The sequence below is a fragment of the Sus scrofa genome, chromosome 16, assembly GCF_054392235.1.
Source record: "Sus scrofa isolate SSC_HxYL_T2T_F1_AM1 chromosome 16, Sscrofa_HxYL_maternal_Yorkshire_Landrace_v2.0, whole genome shotgun sequence".
Classification (NCBI taxonomy): domain Eukaryota; kingdom Metazoa; phylum Chordata; class Mammalia; order Artiodactyla; family Suidae; genus Sus; species Sus scrofa.
The window spans coordinates 60537402-60558197 of NC_139398.1; the positions used below are offsets into that span (position 1 = coordinate 60537402).

The window sequence follows — 20796 nt, forward strand, 5'->3', positions numbered from 1 at the left end:
GCCCTTGCTCAGTGGGTTAAGGATCCCGTGTTGCTGTGGCTCTAGCGTAGGCTGGCAGCTACAGCTCCTATTAGACCCCTAGCCTGGGAACCTCCATATGCCGTGGGAGTGGCCCAAGAAATGGCAAAAAGACCAAAAAAAAAAAAAAAATTGTTCCTGTAACTTCAGGACTAGAAGCCATTAGGTTACACTGAGAGCCTACATGAGCCTTAAAATTCCTTCTTAGAACCCAGAATACTTGCTGAATGGTTGCTTAATTCATTAACTGGCTGCTTTATAATCAGTTGTCCTAGAAAATGTCCATCTGCCTTGGATCAGCATATTTACCCTTATTTCACATAAAGGAAAGAGTACTATCATACCCAGTAACCCAGCACCTTAGCGTTAAATAAGAGAAAAGTAGGCCAAATTTGGAGTAACCCACAAGATGAAATCCGTCACAATGACTGGCATATGGCAGTGCTCAATAAACATGAACTCAAGGAATGAATGAGAAAGAATGAATGGCAACTTAATCAAAATTAAAGTCTTTTGTGCTTCAAAGAACACCAAGAAAGTGAAAGGATAACTGAGAATGGGAGGAAATATTTGCAAATCATTTATCTGATCAGGGTCTTGTACCCAGAATATATAGATAATTCTCACAACTCAAATTTGAAAAAGACAACCCAACAGAAAAATGGGCAAAGGATTTGAACAGACAGTTCTAAAACAACAACAACAATAATAATACACACACATACGGCCAACAAGTACATGGAAAGATGGTTAGTATCATTTTCCATTAGTGAAATGCAAAAAACACTGAAATACCACTCCACAGCCATTTAGGATGGCTATAATCAAAAAGGCAGATAATAACTGCCATTGATAAGGATGCAGAGAAACTAGAACCCTCATATTCTGCAGATGAGAATGTAAAATGGTACAGCCACATTGGAAAAGTTTGGCGGTTCTGTAAAATGTTAACTTAAGAGTTATTAAATAACCTAGATATATATCCAAGAGAAATGAAATCATGTATCCACACACAAAAAAAATGTACACAAATGTTCTTAGCAATACTATTCATAATAGCCAAAAAGTGGAAACAATGCAAATATCCATCAACTGATAAATGGATAAAGAAAATGTAGCATATTCTTACAAAGGAATTACTGATACATGCTACGTATAGATGAACGTGGAAAACATTATGCTCATGAGAAAGAAGCTGGTCAGGAGTTTCCATCACAGCGCAGCAGAAATGAGTATGACTAGGAAATATGAGGTTGCAGGTTTGATCCCTGGCCTCACTCAGTGGGTTAAAGATCCGGCATTGCGGTGAGCTGTGGTGTAGGTCGCAGACACGGCTCGGATCTGGCGTTGCTGTGGCTGTGGTGTAGACTGGCAGCTGTAGCTCCAATTCAACCCCTAGCCTGAGAACCTCTATATGCTGTGGGTGCAGCCCTAAAAAAGCAAAAGAAAAATTCCATTTTATGAAATGTTCACAATAGGCAAATCTATAGACACAGCAGTGTATTGGTTGCCTCGATCTGGAGGGTAGGGGGTCAGGAAAGCTTGCAGGGGAAATGGAGAGGTGACTGCTAATGGTTTTGTTTTTGTTTTGAGGTGATAAATGTGTCCTAAATTGATTGTGGTGATGGCGGCTGCAGAATCCTGAGGAAAGACAAAAAAAAAAAAAAAAAAAAAAAATGAATTGAATACTTTACATGGGTAAATTGTATATACGTCAAATCTCAATAAGGCTGTTTAAAAAAAAAAATGAATGGCAGATAACTACCTCAAGGTTACAGCAGATGAAGCCAAACATAACTAGATAGCAAGGGACCAGATTAAACAGAATATCTGCAATGCTATTGTTATTCTCTTTCCATCTCCCAACTAAAACAAATATAAACACATCCTTGCGTGTTTATACACAAAAACCAGTCCCTCCTTTACCTTAGGCAGGTGAGACCTTTACCAGGATAAAGCTTAAGCAATGATGCAGTAACATTAAAAGGGTTCCAAAGGCTGGGGATCTAAGACTTTTTTTTTAAACAGTAACTATTAAAAAGTACCTATGTTGGGAGTTCTCTGGTGGTGAAGGGATTTAAGGATCTGGGGTTGTCACTTCTGTGGCTCAGGTTTAATCCTTGGAATGCTGCCAGCATGGCCAAAAAAGAAAAAAAAAAAGTGCCCATATTTCAAATGGATTATTTTTTTATTTTATTTTATTTATTTATTTATTTATTTTGTCTTTTTAGCTATTTCTTGGGCCGCTCCCACGGCATATGGAGGTTCCCAGGCTAGGGGTCGAATCGGAGCTGCAGCCACCGGCCTACGCCAGAGCCACAGCAACGCGGGATCCGAGCCGCGTCTGCAACCTACACCACAGCTCATGGCAACGCCGGATCGTTAACCCACTGAGCAAGGGCAGGGACCGAACCCGCAACCTCATGGTTCCTAGTCGGATTCATTAACCACTGCGCCACGAGGGGAACTCTGGATTGTTTTTTTAAATGATTAATTTTTTAAATGATTAAATTAATTTTGGAATTTAGAAGACATTTTTTCATAGAAATGATGTTATAAATTGTCAATTACATTCCTAGATCTGCCAAGAAGGATGAATAAAATCTGGCATTACATTGGGTGTGTAGGTCAGGAGTGAGCTAACCTGAGACTTAGTTTGAGTTTTACCAGCTGGTAGAAACCTTCAAACTCTGCAGTTCCAAGTGAAGGAGCTGAGCTGGGTGACGTTTTAAGGTCCCTGCACGCTCAGTCTGACACAGAATCAAAAGAATCAATTCAGACAACCCATTCCTAATTTCTAGCAGCATTTCCATGCAAACTAATTCCAGTATCTAAAACCAGGTAGATCTTTTGTGGGAAGAGCAGCCCTTTTCTATGTGAGCATGAATGAGGAGGGGGCTGTTAAGCTATATATTCCAAGCTACCAGTGATTTACATATTCTCTACTTGTTGTTATTAGACTTTCTCCTATAGTCTCCGTTTCTTCTTCTAGCATGTGCTTTATTCTAGCATAAGAAATCAGCCCTCCTTATTCTAAAGTTAGGACAGACAATTGTCTAGACCAATGTTTACGAGTTTTGAAATGGGAGACAAAAAAGCAGGGGAGGTGATGGTAGGGAAAGGCAGGAGTCCCACAATGCCTTGTGTGCAGTTGTTCAAGGGGATCGAATGAACTTTAAACAAGTTAAATTAGGACTATTAAATTTGCAAAAGATAAGCCCAGTAATTTTCATATATACAAATTTTTAATTAATTTTTAAAATTGAAGCATAGTTGATTTACAATGTTATGTCAGTTTTAAGTGTACAGCAAAGTGACTTATACGTGTGTGTATGTATATGTGTGTACACATATGTGTGTGTACATGTGTGTGTGTGTGTATGTATATATATATATATATATATATATATATATATATTTTGGATCCTTTTCCCTTATAGATTATTACAAAGTATTGAGTATAGTTCCCTGTGCTATACAGTAGGTCACTGCTGACCATCTATTTTATGTATAGTAGTGTGGATATGTTAATCCCAAATGAATTTTAAACACTTGCTTTATAAGAAAGTAACCATTTTCCATCTCCATTGACAGCAGAACAAAAGGAAATGCATATAAGGATGAAGAATTTAGACTTGGCAATGTTAAATTCTCCTAATAAAAAACCAATGACAAACAGAGGAATGAGTTGCCAAGCATTGTAGGCAGAACAGTGTCCCCTCAAGAGACGTCTATGTCCTATTCCCCAGGACCTGTTAATGTTAGGTACATGGCAAAGGGGAGTTAAGGCTACAGATGAAATTAATATCAGCAGACCTTAAAATGAGGCAACTGTCCTGAGCTATCCAGGTGGGTTCAGAGTAATCACAGGTCCTTAAAAAGTGGAAGGGGGAAACAGTGATAATTGAAGGACAGTGATATAAGAAAGGCCTGACTTGCAACTGTTCACTTTGAAGATGTTTGAGAAAGGGACCATCGGCCAAGCAATGTAGGTGATTTCTAGAAAAGGGAAAAGACAAGGAATCAGACTCTTCCCTAGAGTCATTCCTTAAGAAAATACATCCCTCTCAACACCTTAATTTTAGCACAGGAAGACCCTGTGTCAGACTTCTGACCTACAGAACAGTAAGGTAATAAATCTGTGTTGTTTTAAGCCACCAAATTTGTGGTAATTTGTTACAGCAACAATAGGAAATTATTGCACCTTAAGACAAACAGATAAGAGTTCCCGTCGTGTCGCAGGGGAAAGGAATCTGACTAGGAACCATAAGGTTATGGATTTGATCCCTGGCCTCATTCAGTGGGTTAAGGATCTGGCATTGCCCTGAGCTGTGGTGTAGGTCACAGACACAGCTCGGATCCTGCATTGCTATGGCTGTGGTGTAGGCTGGTAGCTATAGCTCCGATTGGACCCCTAGCCTGGGAACCTCCATATGCCTTGGGTGTGGCCCTAAAAAGGAAAAAAAAAAAGGACAGATGTTCCATTTCTGTAAGCCTCTTAAGGCATGCCATTCATCTTTCTGAGATACTTTTAAATGACCTAATTTAAATTTCATTCCATCTCTATAATGTAGTTGGGAGGTCTGTATATTAAAAACAAAGAATTTCTATTAAGTGAGAACATTACATTGAGTGGACAATGGCAAAATGGAAAATCTAGATCAGCTTCTCAGACTTTAATGTGCATATGAATCTTGATATAATGCAGATCCTGATTCAGTAAGTCTGGGGTGGGGACAGAGATTCTGCATGTCTAAGAGTTCCCAGGAAATGCTGATGATGTTGACCCTCAGACAACACTGAAGTAGCAAAGGGATTGGATGGTATCAGTCTCACAAGGTTAGATCTCTAAGCCTGTCTAATCCACTCTGAAAATGCCACTCAAGAGTATATACAAACCCTTATTAAACCTGCTTATCCCTTCGGCCCGTCAATTTTTGGAGCAACAACATTCTAAGATAACTATCCACAATGAAAAGTATTTCCTCTATTAAATTCTGAAAAGATACCTCCTGAGACCAGAATATCAAAGCTTAGTAAAAACTTATTTATTTCACAGTTATTTTGGCCTTTGGCAAAACGTCTCCAAATATATTCTCCATCCAAAGGGAAGCAGCGTGATTGTGAACACAGACAGGCTTTGGAGTCACAGTCTTAAGTATGAATCCTAACCTTGCTAATAAATATTATGAAAATGTGAGCAAATTACCCCAAGTCTCTGAGCCTCTCCATATGTAAAAATGAGGAAATACTGTATCATAACTTAAATGAGGACGTATATTACGTGCCTAGCCTAATGGCCACTACGTGGTTAAGTGTCCAGTAAGTTTCCTTCTCTAGCTTCTTCATGTACTTAAGTCACTTTTTTGACTCATCTTAAGAAATCATTCTTTCATCATTTTAGTTGCCCTTGCCCATTATGCTGTAAGGAGAATCAGTGGATGCACCAAGTATTTTCCTCTTTTATCCTGTAATGGTTCAAGATGTTTTGCTGACTTAAAGCTCCTTATCAGCATTTTCAAATCACCAGTGGTCCATAATGTAGTATCCTACCTACTTATATTACTTGCCTTTAACCTCCTAATTAGAGTTCCCGATTTCAAGACTCTCTTCATCTGTGGTCTAACCCAGTGCCTGTGCAATATAACTGTGTAATTAAAGAGAGGTTCAGTTCTGAGCTGTCCAATACAGTGGCCGCTAGCCACAGGTGTTAGTGGTTTGAGCCACCATTGAGCACTTAAAATGTAGCTAATGTTACCAAGGAACAGAATTTTTTAATTTAACTCTAATTTAAATAGCCACATGTAGCTAGTTGCTACTACAATGGAATAGCACAGGTGTAACCTACCACAAGTTCACCAGTTCAAACTAAGACCAAAGTGCTAACTGGAAATTCTCTCATTTCACCCTTATCTAATTCCCATTCCTTCATTAAAACGATTAGCCCCAAACATCCTAAGCAACTCTGATACTTTCCCTGATAGACAATCCAAGGTCTTGCTTAAATTGAAAAGCATTTACTAACAACTACAATTAAATAGCTCCAATAGTTAATTCGGAGGTGCCAATTCTGAACATCAGCTAGGTCAACCAGTAAAATCTCAGAAAACTTCTGGCGGCCAACTATGAGGTTTCACCTTCATATTTAAAGGCCTGTGAGCAAAACTGTTGATTTTTAATAAGGGCTAGAGGAGGTATGTTAGAAAGAGGAGATAACAGGCACTGGAAAAATCAATTGTGATTATTGCAACTTAATCATATAACCAGATACAGCTGTCAGGATTTAGCTTCTGTAAATTAAAACTTTTTTTTCCAATGTCTTTATGAGCAGCAGATCCTTTAAACAGGTTTTGAGTAAGCTGTCCTTCACACAGCTATCAAAGTATTTTAAAAGTAACTTAGCATTTTCTGCCGGGATGGAAAACTTTAGCAAAGAAAGGCTCATCAAAAGTTGTGCCCTGGGTCATCAGGTAAGGTGAGGTTAGTACTGAGAAATTCCTCCACCAAGTGAAAACCTGGGGTCTGACCCCGTGGGAGGCGGTGAAAACATTCACGGAGTCCCTCTAAGCAAACTCAACAAGGAGAAAATTTTCATAGCCCCAGGGGTGAAATTTAGGCTTTTCAGGGACAGCAAAAAGATAACCATGCTAACACAAACATACGCAAATCTTTCTTGCCGAAACGTCCTGTACTCTGGGCGGGGAGACACTATTGGGTAAGCAGAAGGGTCGGTCAGAGACCTTACCTCCCCCTTTCTGTGCTAATGAAAGCTCCAACGCTTTCTCTAGCAACTAGATTCCAAAAGCACTTCCTCTTCCCTGTATTCAAGGAACAGAGGTTTCAGGAACCTAATAAAGCAGCCCCACGAAAGCAGTAGCCACCAACCTGCCAGGGAGAGTTGAGGCAGCGACACTTTCCGCGCCCGCAGGATCCCGCGCCGCACTATGGAGGACGCCATCTTGGAGCATACCAAAGGGAATGCCGGCGCGGGGGTTGCCGGTAGACGAGGGGGTGGAGTCGAGTCGACGCTCCGTCGTCCCCCCCCAGTTCCCTCAGTTGGCGCAGCCCTTGACAACATGGCTGCCGCCTTTCGGTCCTCGCAGCAAGTTCTGCTGCTGCGGAGTTTGGTGTGGCCCGGGGTCTTGGACTCAGGCTCCACGTGCTGCCGCTGCCCTCTCGGAGGTATCCGCGGTCTCGGGCCATGAAGGAGGGGAGGGATGGGACAGAATGGAGCTTTACATCCCAGCAGGCATCTCTTTGGAGAAAGAAGAGCGCCTCAGTCACTCACTGACCTAGTGCAAGCGAGCATACCCTCCTCGCCCTTTGCGCTTTGCGCGTGGGTGCAGTGGTAACTTCTGGGTGTCGTGGACGCCCGTGTGCCTGGGAAGCAAAGGAAAGCTGGGCTGGGGTTTGATCTTGGGGCTGGACTACTTCCTCGGATGGCGCTATGCTGCTCTCCGGAACACCCCTGCCTCTTGGGGTATTCTGTTCTGCAGAATTTGGGAGGGGAGGTCTAACTCTCCAAGTTTGGAGTCCAGCTTTGCAGCTAACAGTCTGAAAGACCTTGAGCAGGTTTCTTTATTTGTAAAATTATCCCTTAATATGAAAATGATTAAGTTTGAAAATACTGGTGAGTGATAATAAAATATCTAACACTTTGTGTCAGGCGTTACTCTAATGCATTTTACATACATTCATTCCTTTTCTCCTCGCAACACCCAGTGAGAAAGGTGCTGTTCTTTTCTCCCCTTACAGGATGGAGAAAGGCTAAGTAATTTGCCCAAGGTCAAAGGGAACTGGTATAAGAAGGATTTGAACACAGGCCGCCCAAGAATAGAGCCCTGTAGTAACCACTCATCTGGGCTGCCCTTTTGGAAATCAGCAGTAATTTTTCTTGTTATTTTGCCATCACAGTACACAGAGCTCTTTTAGCGGACAAGTCTTTGGCCAAGCATCCTAAAGAAATGGTGTTGCTCAAACTCACATTTCTACTAAGTTGTGGTCAGTGATTTTTGGTGTATCTAGAGGACATCAAGAGGGCAAATCTGAGAGGCCGTACCTCGGACAGTACTGAGAATTTCAGTGGTCACACTAACTTTTCCCACTACCCTGTATGATTCTACCTAGATAAACCCAATCTAGGTATACCTGTTTTGTTGTCTGTCTTTCAGATCCCAGATTCCTGTCCATCTCCATACACAATGAATCACTAGCTCCTTTTACACGTATGTGAGGAATTTGCACTCTCTGGTAGTTTGGACATTTTTTTTCCTTGCTAGGGTGACTACTATATTTGTACCTATCTGGATGGTTTATTTAACTAAGCATGGATAAGACTGGTTATTAGAAAGAGACAGCCAAGCTCTACACATGTCATTTGCTAAGTATAAAACAGTTGATTTTTACTTTCTCTAATTATTAGCTAAAAGATACCTACTTACGGAGAATATTATGAAATTAAAAGAATTCCAGCATAAGAAGGTGGCTGTTGCATGTAATCTTCCTGGCACCAAAGGTAATCAAATCTCCTTTGTTAACTTTTTCATTGATCTGTCATTCATTCACCTTTTCCATCTTTATTCCTTTGTAATCACTCCTTCAGTGACCTTCCATCTCAGAAGAGATGGAGATGATGTATTCTTAGTTTCCTGGTCTACCCTTACATGCACCTTTCACCTCACTCTGTTTCTGCAGAATCTACCGTTTTCTCATCTTAGCCCTTCTCCCAGGATCGCAGAGAAATACTAAAACTAGTGCTGCAACCAGTCCCCTAGATTCATGCTGCTCAAAGTAAGGTCAAGGGTCAGCAGCACCTGAGAGCTTCACAGAGATGCCAAACCTCCAGACGATTTGTCTGCACAGTAACGTCCAAGAAGAACTGCTCCACATGACTGGCTTTCAAACTTTTTGATGTAACCCTCAGTAAAAAATACATTTTTCATCGCATCTCCAGTACACATACATACCTAGCTATATGTTAGTGAAATAAAATGAAACAGAACGGTGCTAAGTATGAAGGGGAAGCGGAGTGTTCAGTTTTCTGGCCACTTCATTGACAGTAATAAGGGCTAATTCTTTTTCTTTTCTTCTTTCTTTTTTTTTTTTTTTTTTTAAATCTTTTTAGGGCCACACCTGCAGCACATGGAATATCTCAGGCTAGGGGCTGAATCGGAGCTGCAGCTGCCAGCCTACACCACAGCTCACAGCAATGCCAGATCCTTAACCTACTGAGCAAAGCCAGGGATCAAACCCACATCCTCGTGGATACTAGTCAGGTTCTTAACCCGCTGAGCCACAACAGGAATTCCATTTTCATATTTTCTACTCTGTGCTGGAAGAATCAGTTAATAAATAAATAAATAAAGGTTTCTTGTAAAAATTAGCAAAACATGGTTCATTGTTGTGGCTGGGTGACAGGGAAGTAGTTCTCTCTACTTTTGGATAGGTTTGAAGTTTATTATGAAAGGCTAAATCCAGAGTTTCCGTCATGGCACAGTGGTTAACAAATCCAGCTAGGAACCATGAGGTTGCTGGTTCGATCTCTGGCCTTGCTCAGTGGGTTAAGGATCCGGCATTGCCATGAGCTGTGGTGTAGGTTGCAGACGCGACTCAGATCCCGCATTGCTGTGGCTCTGGCGTGGGCTGGCAGCCACAGCTCCGATTAGACCCCTAGCCTGGGAACCTCCATATGTTACAGGTGTGGCCCTGGAAGAGACCAAAAAAAAAAAAAAAGAAAAAAGCTAAATCCACAGCACTATCACTCTAGGTTCTATTCCCTTTCAGCGTCTGAGAAATCTTGTATTCATTCTCTCTTTTCTGCACATTTTGAGTTTTTCCCAGTACTTGATATTCCTTTATAGATACAAGACTCCATTTAAATAAATCTTTTTTTTGTCCTTAACTTTTCAGCTATCCTTCTTCTCACTGTCAGATGTTTATGAGCACCTAATAAACTCATCAAGCTCCTTTCTTCCCTTCTTTCCCGGTCCAGCCCTGCAGACATCAGTCTTCCTCCACCGCTCTGATATATATATATATATATATATATATATATATATATATATATATATATATATATACACACATACGCAATGTTATGTAAAATATATGTATGTTATAGAAAACCACCTGTAGAACAAGAAGATATGAGCGAAGGAAAAGAGATTAGTCTCCACCTTAGTAGACTCCATCTAGATTTTACCTCAGTCTTTTCTTTTTACCTCCAGTCATCTGGAGCTCTGTGAAGTTTGCAGAGTTCAGGCTTCATGTTACCATCTAGTTATTATTCCAGTTGTCAGTCCTTCTAGGGCCGTGGCAGTTGTGCATATGTTCTGAAAGGCAATTAATACAATGAGTGCCAGTCTACTCCACTGTCAGGTATTTATAAGATCCTAGTCCACATTTCATCATTATAAGCAAGGGTTTTATATTTTACAGTGAGTTGCATGTTTATGGGAAAAAGTGCTGAAAATGGGGTGTGCTCTTTTCTATAAATTCATATGTAGCCATAGTATATGATAGACTGCCCCATAACACAGCTTTTCATCAAGAGTTTATTATTGTACTTCACTTTGGAGCCAAAAGTTGTTTTTTGGGGGGGGGGGGGCAGAGTGGGAGTGATATATCCAACTACATGAGCTACTGTAGGTATTAAAATCTTAGAAACTTTGAATGAAATTCCACTTTGTCCAGATTGGGAGAAGTAGAAATTTATTTTAGTTTAGAGCATATGTTTTTTATTTCCTTTATTGTAATCTACAAAATACAGAAATAAAGGCAGTAGCCTTTCTACAGTTTTATGAACTGTATTTTCAAGCAAAACATACAGGTTACAACTTACTGCTTACCTAAATTCATTTTAGTACTTCGTGCATTCTTTCATTTTTTTCATGGTGACCATCAGAAGAAAAAAATCTTATTCTAACTTCTTAAATATATCATAGTGAATAATGGACCATTTTGCTCTAACATGCCATTATGTTTAAGGTATTATTTCCAAGACTGATTATAATAGTTGGGGGATTTAATAAAGAAACCACTATTTTGGAAAATGACATTTTACTATTTTCAGTGTATATCACAATTGATGTCATTATTTTTCTTTAAAAGATTTCTTCATGTTTATGAAATGGCCTTTGTTTTTTTTTTTAAGTTTTGAATTGTGTCTTAATCTCTCCATATTTAACTATTCATTTACAAAAGCACTGACGCCATGATTATGGGAGGCTGCTATGTATCAAGGCAGCTAATATTAGACCAAGATAGAGCTGGTTTCTAAAAGTGTCATTAGCTCAGTTCTCCCAAACATAGTATTTCTATTTCAGTGGTACAAAAGAATGTTTTAGACCATAGCATAAAGAATAAGGGATTTAACCAACTAGGAACCATGAAGTTGCGGGTTCGATCCCTGGCCTTGCTCAGTGGGTTAAGGATCCGACGTTGCCGTGAGCTGTGGTGTAGGCCGCAGACGCGGCTCAGATCCCATGTTGCTATGGTTCTGGTATAGGCCGGAGGCTACAGCTCTGATTAGACCCCTAGCCTGGGAACGTCCGTGTGCCATGGGAGTGGCCCTAGAAAAGGCAAAAAGACAAAAATAAATAAGGGATTTTTAAAAAAAGACCCCACGGTGGTACTCTGTTATATACCACGTCACATACAAACTCCTCCCCTTCTAGAAACTCACCCTTTCTAGATAGAATCCAGTATAATTTCCTGTTCATCTAGTCACCACCTTTCCCCCCAGTTCTGTGCTATTTCTCATGCTGATTCCCATATGAAAAATGCCCCATCCCCTCAGTGTCCCCAACCCTGCCTGGCCCCTACCTTCCTCTCAGTACCTCTCCACTTCCCCCAGACCTGGTCTATTTCTCCCATCCTGATTTCTCTCTTCTCTCCTGCTCTGTTTATGGTCAGTCATGTGTCACCTACTCTGTCATTATTTTCAGACAGCTTTGTGTAAATACAGCTTCTTGAGTACCCTTTAAGCTCTTTCAGGGCAGGAACCATACCTTATCCTTCCTGGTGTGTCTCACACAAAGAAGGATACCTCTGAATATGAGTCTACAATAAGCACTTAAATCTTGATTGATTTGTTTCAAAATACAAATTATATCTACTGAAAGTTTGGACTTATTAAGGTTTAAGATGTATAAGATATGGAGTTCCCATCGTGGCTCAGTGGTTAATGAACCAGACTAGTATCCATGAGGACGAGGGTTCAATCCCTGGCCTCTCTCAGTGGGTTAAGGATCCGGCATTACCATGAGCCGTGATGTAGGTTACTGACAAGGCTCAGATCTCACGTTGCTGTGGTTGTCGTATAGGCTGGCAGCTACAGCACTGAATCGACCCCTAGCCTGGGAACCTCCATATGCCCCAGGTGCGACCCTAAAAAGACCAAAAAAAAAAAAAAAAAAAAATGCAAGATTTAAAGTCATCCCAGTCACATCTTTTAGATTGGAAATTGTTTAGAAATATTTAACAGAACAAATCCTCTTAAATCTGAAAGTGACAGAAGGAATGAAAATAAGAACAATAATGTGTACGGTTTCCTGGCGGTTACTGTGCGCTGGGCCCTGCGCTAAGTGCTTTACTTAGATTATCTGGGGATGACCCCTGAGGTCCGTGTCATGATCCTCACTTTACACACGGATCAAGCCACACGGACAAGTATCTCCCCACTGGATACAAGTGGCAGAGCTTAAATTTCAGTCCCTTTAACTATTACTGGTTCTGCATACGAAGAATGGAGGGTCCACTGCATTAAGTCAAACCTGTGGGGCTTCTTTTCTTCTGAATCGAGAGCAGTATCTGCCTCAGCCTCCTGAACTTGTGTTTTTAATGTGCATCGTGCCATTCCTTTAAGCAGCATTCCTTCAGAGCTCTGGGCCTTGGAGCAAATCCTGTCAACTTTTCATGGCAGCTTCTGATCGCTGAGAACAGCCCTGCCTTCTGGAAAGCAGATGCTTACTTGGTGCCTGCCTTGCCTCTCACCCCACATTCTGGCAAGAAGACAGTCCCTTCCTAGTCCTGGGAAGCAGTGTTTCCTTTTGATGTCTGACTCCTTCCACAGTTGATCAGAGACAAGTCAAGGGACACAGACCGTGATCACCTTGAAATGCTTCTGTTACTAAAAGAGGGTTTGCTGCTGTTTGAAAGACGTTTTTCACCCAGTCTGTTATGTTGTGCATGCTTTCTAACAGCTGAGCAGAGAGAGGCATGAAAACGAGGTAAAAAACTGTGAACCAAGTGTACATGAAGTATTCCTGAATCATGTGAGTTAGTCTTTATGGATTTCCAGTTCACATTTTCCTTTCAGTTTTCCTTTTTTCTTATGGGTCACTTGTATGAATTCATGGTTTTTTTTTTTTTTCTTTTTGGCCATCCCAGAGGCATATGGAAGGTCCCATGCCAGGGATGGAACCCGTGCCATGTCAGTGACCCATGCAGTGACTGTGCCATGCAGTGTCAGGCCACAGCAGTGACCACACCAGATCCTTGACACACGGCGCCACGAGAGAACTCTTCATGGGCCACTTGTAGACACAGCTCTTTGGTCTAAGCTCTGGGACATTAGTTCTCAAACTTAAAGTGCATAAGCATCATGCAGGTAGTCAAAAATGCGTGTTCTTGCACTCCTACCCCCAGAGATTCTGTGGGGAAGCCTGGAGTGTGGCCTGGGCCTGTGCTCTGTGACACAGATGCACTGCTGCTTACACCGCTCTGACACTCTGCTCTCGAAACCAGCAAGTGGTGGGCGCTGTGTGGCCCTTCGTAGTGCGCCAGGTTCTAGCCTCCCTTCTCCTTCAGGTCAGACTCCTGATAGTCTGCCTGAGTGATGGCCACCAGGGATGTGCTTTCTTGCAGAAACCTATTTGAGAAACTTGGAAGAGAAGTTGACCCAGAACAAGCTCATCTTGAAAGAGGAATTGAGAACCTTGCTTCACCTGTGTGAGTCCCGGGATGACATGGAGCTGGCTAAAAACGTCATTTACAGGTGAGGCATTTTCTTAGAGTCCTGCCACCCTCTGTCTCTACCTGAGCAGGCTCATCCACCCCCAGTCCCCTCTACCCTGGTGACTTCCAAACCTCGTGTCCAGATGCCTGCCCTGAGCTCTGCACATTCATATTCATTCACTTAGCAAACCCTTATTGAGTCCCTATTACACACCAGGTGCCCAAGAGAGAAACACAAGTCATTCGGGCCCCAGGCAATCAGCAGCCTCTTCCCTGACTCCACTAACATGTTCCCTGGGTCTTACATTCAACTTGTGCAGACTTCTTCCTCTTGTGTGTTTCTGGTCATGCTGACCAGTCACCCTTCCCACCATCTCATGTGCCCCCATCCCTGACAGGGGAAGAAGCCCCCCTGCACCCCTTCCCTGGTGTCTTTGTCTTCTCCAGCCTTCCTCTCTCCATCCATTCTTTAAAGCTGTATTTCTATACATGGACCTGTCCATTTATAGAGGGAAATACATAGTATTTGTATATAGACTGTTGGAAGAATGTATACCAGAAGTTAACTGTGGTTCTCTGGGAATTGTACATTATATTTTTTGTTTGTCTAAATGTGGACTTTTCTGATTTCTCAAACTCATCCATAATGGACATTATTAATCTTATGATATGAAAAAAGTTAATGTTATTTTTAAAAAGAAAAGAAAAAACAGAATTACACATTTCACTGAAAATTCTAAAAACACTAAAAAAGGAGAAGGAAGAAATACACTGTCAGGGTCTGCTGTTTCAATTGTCTCTTGCTGTGTAACAAACCAGCCAGAACTTAAGGACCTAAAATGACAGCTCTGTGGGTCAGAAATTAAGGCCAGTCTCAGCTGGGCAGTTCCTCTTGGTATTGGCTGAAGTCACCTGCACGTCTGCAGTCAGCTGGTAGTGGCTGAGCAGGAAGGCCCAAGAAGGCCTCGCTTGCATAGCTGATGCCTCCGCGGCCCTGCCCGTGGCCCCTTTCTCCCCATGTAGTATCTCACCAGTCATGAGTGCAGCCTGAGCTGCCTGAGCACACAGCCCAAGTGGCACCTGCAGTCTGGTAGAGCTGCCCGGGATTGGCACATCTGCACTTCTGTCCCATTCTCTTGGTCAGAGCAAGTGACCGTCCAGCCCAGCCTCTTGGGAAGGGGAAAGGATTCCACCTCTGGATGGATGGAGCAGTGAGCATAGACAGGCCTGGGGGAACTGATGGCAGCTGTCTTTGGGGCCTGTCTACCACATACAAGAAACCACTCATAAAATTTTGATATATTTTCTCACCAATTTTTTTTATGCAAAGATTTTGTGGTTTTGGTAGGGTTTATTTTACATAGTTGTAGTTGCTACTGTGTGTATGAAGTGATATTTTTCTTGTTTTCTAATTAGCATTATAGCACAAATGTTGCTTGTTAATCCTTTAGGAATCATATTTTAATGGCTGTACATCATTCCATTGTTAGAATGGTTAGATATTTTAATTAACTGTGCACCTGTTGTTGAACGACTAAATTATTTCTAATTTTTCACCAGTATAAATAATGCCATGATGAGCAAACTCTATGCATAAAACTAACTCCTTATTTCCATTTTGGGATAGGAGGGTATGAATCTCTTTTTTTTAAGTCAATGAATTTGATTATATTTATAGTCGTATAGGGTGTGACTCTTTTGAAGCTTATCAATACAGAATGCCCGATTATTTTCCAAAAGGGATTATGCTCATTCACAGTCACTATAGGAGCAAACCGACGTCTGCTATTTCAGTATCATAAAGTTGAATCATTTGAGACCTCTGGCTTGTTTCATTCACAGTGAAAGCTCTACCCAAAGCTTTCGGATGTTTACAAAAGTAACAAAACAGGGTAACATTCTGAACACTCTTTCAACTCTTATTTTTGTCATAAATACTCAAAGTATGATTCATGACCCCTTTATTGAGGCTTGTAACTCTCTGTCTGTAACTTCCTTTCCAGTCAGGGAAGAAGAGCAGTGAGCGGGAACACAAGCTTTTTATTGAGTCCAAGATGAGAAGCAAATGAATCTCCTCATAGTCTTGACCATGTGCTGTTGTTTGGTTTATAGAGAGATTGTAGATCCTCTCACCTCAGCGTTTCTTGTCAGGAAGAGGTGATGCATTATCCCTGTGACTTTTTTTTAGCACTTTGATTAGTGTGAATGTCATTCAAGTTGGGAGATCTTTCATTTTTGCTTTGTTTTGTTTTTAATCTGGCACACATTTCTCATGAGACTATTTACTGAAATATTGATTTTCAAAGATGTTTTCCTGAGCATGCCTTACATTTTGTAAGAGGTAACATACATGGAAGACTTACTGTGTGCCAGGCACATCATCTCATTTGATCCTCACGAAAATTCTTTGAGTTCTTTTCTTATTTATGTTTTACAAATGAGGAACCTGAGGCACAGAGTGGTTAATTCATTCATAGTTACCCAATTAGTAAGTAAAATAGCTGGGATCTGAAATGTCATTTTGGAATCAGTCTAAGAATCCTTATTCACTACATATATTGCCTTTTAATAACTTAATTGTTTCTTCTTTTCCCCAGTCTTATTGAGGTATAATTGACAGATAAAAATTGTATATAGTTAGGAGTTCCTATTGGTGGCTCAGCGGTTAACAAACCCAACCAGCATCCATGAGGATGCAGGTTCGATCCCTGGCCCTGCTCAGTGGGTTAAGGACCCAGCATTGCAGTGAGCTGTGGTGTAGGTTGCAGACACAGCTCGACCTGGCATGGCTGAGGCTTTGGCATAGGCCAGCGGCTATAGCTCCAATGGACCCCTAGCCTGGGAACCTCCATATGCCACGGGTGTGGCCCTAAAAAGAAAAAAAAAAAAATGCGTATCGTTAAAGTATACAACTTGATGTTTTGATATAACTTAATTCATAACTGATAAAAATGAAGTAGTGAATATTTTTTGTAACTTACGTAATTGGATTATGAAATGTATCCTTAAAAGTACACTCATCATTCTATTTGGTAGTATCTATGTTTAGAAAAGACTATCGATAATGCTATTATGACTTTCCTCAGTGATTTCAGCAGAAGGTTAAAAAAAAAATATTTGGAGTTCCCGTTGTGGCGCAGCAGAAATGAATCTGACTAGTAAACATGAGGTTTCGGGTTCAATCCCTAGCCTCGCACAGTGGGTTGAGGATCCAGCGTTGCTGTGAGCTGTAGTGTAGGCCACAGACTCAGCACAGATCCTCCACTGCTGTGGCTGTAGTGTAGGCTGGCAGCTGTAGCTCCAATTCACCCGTAGCCTGGGAACCTCCATTTGCCACAAGTGCGGCCCTTAAAAGCAAAAAAAAAAATCTATTCTTTGATGTCATAGCTTTTTATAATGAATGAATCTTCCTAAAATCTGATTTACATGTAATCATGAGGTACTTGTTTTCTACCAGATTGTCTTTCTTGGTGACTAAAGCGGCTCTTGAAAGGAAATTTTTGGGGGATGATTTTCAGTTCTGCAGTTTTAACAGGCATACTGGCTGCTTGTAGAAATCCCAGGCCACATATAAGATATCACTGTCTTGGAAATTAGCCTATTCCTAAAACTAAAATTTTACAATTGCATTTAACTTGTTTGGTAGGTGACTGTGGGTCACATATGCCTCTCCCTGAGCCGAGAAAACCAGAGATTGGCCTAAATTGTAAAATGCGCCTGTTGTTTGTTTGCTGTCAATACGGGGATAAAGGCAGACTTGAGGGACAGAGCATCCCCGACTCCTCTTCCTCTCCAGGAGCACAGAGACGGTGCCATTCCTACGGGCTTAGAGAGGCAAGACCCCTGCTGCTCCCTGACATACACTCACACGCCTTCCAGGCAGGTTGTTGGTAAATTGGGTATATGACTGCAATCTGCATTTTCCTTTCTTTTATTTCACAGAATATGTGGGCCTTTAACAAACCCTGTTTTTTATTTAAATGCCTGGTATACTTCTGCCCTCGGGGATTCTTCTGATCATCTTTAATTATGCTTTCCCCTCCAGTCTGAGAGGATCTCATTCTTTCCGAGTCTGCAGCACCTAGCAGAGTGCTTGCCACGGTCTGCCTGTCCCTTTCCTCAGTCCCACGCCTGGCTCATTGAATCATTTTGATTACCAGGTACCATGCAGAGAATAGGAATATGACTGTGGGGGAGTATAAGTTTGGACCGCTGTTCATGAGGCTGTGCTACGAGCTGGATCTGGAGGAGTCTGCAGTGGAGCTCATCAAAGACCAGGTTATTGTCTCCCGATTGCTTTCCCTGCCGCTGTGATCACGCTGGGCTGAGAACGGGGTGTTTTCAGCCTTGTCAGGAAAGGCAGTTCTCTACACACCACTCCTGGGTTAGATTTTCAGAGAAAGGCTGCTGGGCTGAGGGCTTGCTCCTGCATCTTTTTTTTTTTTTTTTTTTCAGCCACCCCCACAGCATATGGAAGTTCCCTGGCCAGGGATTGAATCCTGGCTGCAGCTGCAGCATCGCTGGATCCTTAACCCACTGCACCAGGCTGAGGCTCGAACCAGTGTCTCCACAGACACAAGCCAGATCATTAACCCACGCCCCACAGCAGGTGCTGCTCTCCTGCATTTGTAAGGTTTCCCTGGAGTCAGTGCCTAGGAGGTGGTACAGGTCTCTTTACCCAGAGGAGTAGAAGAGGTGCAGGTGCAGGTTACAAGGTATCTCCCTACCTTGGATGTGTGGCCACGGGACTGACATCTGCTCTTCTGAGGAGCTTTTAGTGAGGATGGTTTAAGGCAAGCTGCCCTTTTAAGACCGCCTGTTCTGTCCTTCACCTGTGCTGCTCTCTCTCTCTTTTTTTTTTCAGTTTTTACTTCTGATTGAAGGCTATATTGTAAAGTGCTTTTCCAAGGCTATATTGTAAAGTGCTCTTCCGTTTTCAAAATTACCGATTTTCTTTTCCTAAAAACAAAGAGAATCGTTTGTGTAATTATTTGTTGAATATGTCCCACGTCCTCAGCCTGGGGCTAAGGCAGTGTACATGGTCCACTTCATTTGTTTCCCGCAACAGCCCACGTGAGGTAGACACCGTTGTTTCCATTTTACAGATGAGGAGACCAGAACTTGGAGACATCAGAAATTTTTCCGTGGTCAGAAACATTTACTCAGTCTGGGGCTGGGGTTGGCCACCAGACACTTTGCTTAGGGGTCTCCATAACGAAGTTGTCCTTTTGCCTCTTACTCTTTTTCATATAAAGTGTTGTGTCCATAGCGGGGCCATTAATGCTCAGCTTGCCCCTTTTTAAGGACACTCAGTATTAGAAGGATGACTATACATATTAATAAGCAGAGAAAAGGTGGTTTCAGAACAGTGTGGATTCGTTTGAGCCTGTTTTTTCCGAAAAGAAGAAACACACACACATATTTACGTTCCCCGACATACGTGTTAAAGATCTGGAAGGAGACACACTACTTACTGGTGACCTTCAGTGGGGAGAACTGGAGGAGTTCTCAGTTTTCACTTGATACATTTTTTAATTGTTTGACTACTTTACAGTAAGTAGTGTTAATGTAATTAAGAGAAAGTTTCACTGTAATAAATCATAGCCATGAGTATAACCATAAAAAAGGAACAAGAGGAAAGAAAATGATGTTTTTGTTTTTTTTTAACCCACCCACGCATGAAACATTTATGAATGGGTGAGTTTCCTGGAGCAGAAGGATAACTGGACTGGAGCCACACTGCCTAACGCCCAACCCTGCTTCCTCCCCACCCTGTGTGACCCCTGCCCCCTGCCCAGAACCCAGCAAGGCGGCCACTGAGCACATGGGGCCATGGAGCCCTTGGACTGGGGCTGGTTCAGGCTTACATGTGCCGCAGAGTAAAATACATGGCAGATTTCAAATGCTGGGCATAAAGAAAGAGTGCAAAGGATCTTATTAATAATGTTTTATATCGATTACAGGTTGAAGTCGTATTTCACATTTAGTGGGTTAAGTAACAAAGTAGTAAAACTGACTCCATATGTTTCTTTAACTTTTTAGATGAAGCTCCTTGAAGATTTAGTCACATACATGGGTCACACTTGAGGTTAGCCGTAGCTTTTTATGCACAGGGCTGCTCAGGTGGCTGCCCATCACCCTTAGCATTGACCTCTACCCCCTGACCTTGCCGCAGAGGGCTTTTGTGGTATTTCATCTCCCACCGCTGTCCCCCTTGGTCCTTCCACTCTGGACCTTCTTTCTCAGACACGCCAAGTCCGTGGCCTCAGCCTGGAAGACACACCTGCATCACTGAGGTCTCCTCTTCTCACAGAGCCTTCCCTGACCACCTTCCATCGTCTTCTCTGACCCTTTATCCTGTTGCATTGCTCTTCATGGCCCTCATTGATACATGAAATTATGTATACATATGTATATTTTTCCCCCCTGCTTGTTTTATTCACTTGTTCTTTGTCTCCCCTACCAGAATTTAAACTTTGCCAGATTATAGGCCCTACTAGAGTTTAGGGCAGGGTCTTTGTCTTGTTCATCATTTCTTTACTCTTAGTGCCTAGAACAAGGTCTGCATAGTTTGCTCTCAGATGATAACAAACTTGAACAAAACCTTTACTGGTATAATTGAATAGTATGTGTCCCATGTTCAAGGCATGAAGAACTTGAGAAGATGAGAACCACTATTTTAGTGAGTTATTTCAAAAAAGTGAAAAATCAACTCTGTCTTATTCATTTGCCAAAAGAGGATCATGGCTGTGTAAGCCTCTCTTGCCTTTGTCCTCAAGCAGACTTTTAGCTGCCATTTCACGTTAATCAGCTGCCTCTCAG

The 20796-nt window shown here is 41.9% G+C and overlaps 2 protein-coding genes and 1 long non-coding RNA gene across 11 annotated transcripts in view; 1 reads left to right on the forward strand and 2 right to left on the reverse strand.

The window, feature by feature from the left end:
* The window catches only part of MRPS27 (mitochondrial ribosomal protein S27), a 106355-nt gene extending 99369 nt beyond the window's left edge, over positions 1 to 6986 (reverse strand). For 3 of the 5 annotated variants that reach the window (XR_014831509.1, XR_014831508.1, XM_085002443.1), the window contains exon 1: positions 6900 to 6986. Coding sequence is in view for 1 of the 5 variants with exons in the window: in XM_085002442.1 (XP_084858568.1) it covers positions 6904 to 6976 (73 nt within the window). In the remaining 4 variants the exon portion in view is untranslated. The remainder of the gene's footprint in view (positions 1 to 6899) is intronic. The other 2 variants (XR_014831507.1, XM_085002442.1) reach the window with 1 other exon arrangement.
* A 102-nt stretch (positions 6987 to 7088) lies between these two features.
* Positions 7089 to 20796, forward strand: part of PTCD2 (pentatricopeptide repeat domain 2) — a 30932-nt gene continuing 17224 nt past the window's right edge. For 4 of the 5 annotated variants that reach the window (XR_014831510.1, XR_014831511.1, XM_085002445.1 and 1 more), the window contains exons 1-4: positions 7089 to 7200; positions 8441 to 8533; positions 13885 to 14014; positions 18135 to 18252. Coding sequence is in view for 2 of the 5 variants with exons in the window: in XM_085002445.1 (XP_084858571.1) it covers positions 7095 to 7200; positions 8441 to 8533; positions 13885 to 14014; positions 18135 to 18252 (447 nt within the window). In the remaining 3 variants the exon portion in view is untranslated. The remainder of the gene's footprint in view (positions 7201 to 8440; positions 8534 to 13884; positions 14015 to 18134; positions 18253 to 20796) is intronic. The other variant, XM_021076727.2, reaches the window with a different exon arrangement.
* LOC146395606 (uncharacterized) overlaps positions 15897 to 20796 on the reverse strand; it is a 28737-nt gene continuing 23837 nt past the window's right edge. The window contains exon 4 of the long non-coding RNA XR_014831519.1: positions 15897 to 18933. This is a non-coding gene — a long non-coding RNA (uncharacterized LOC146395606). The remainder of the gene's footprint in view (positions 18934 to 20796) is intronic.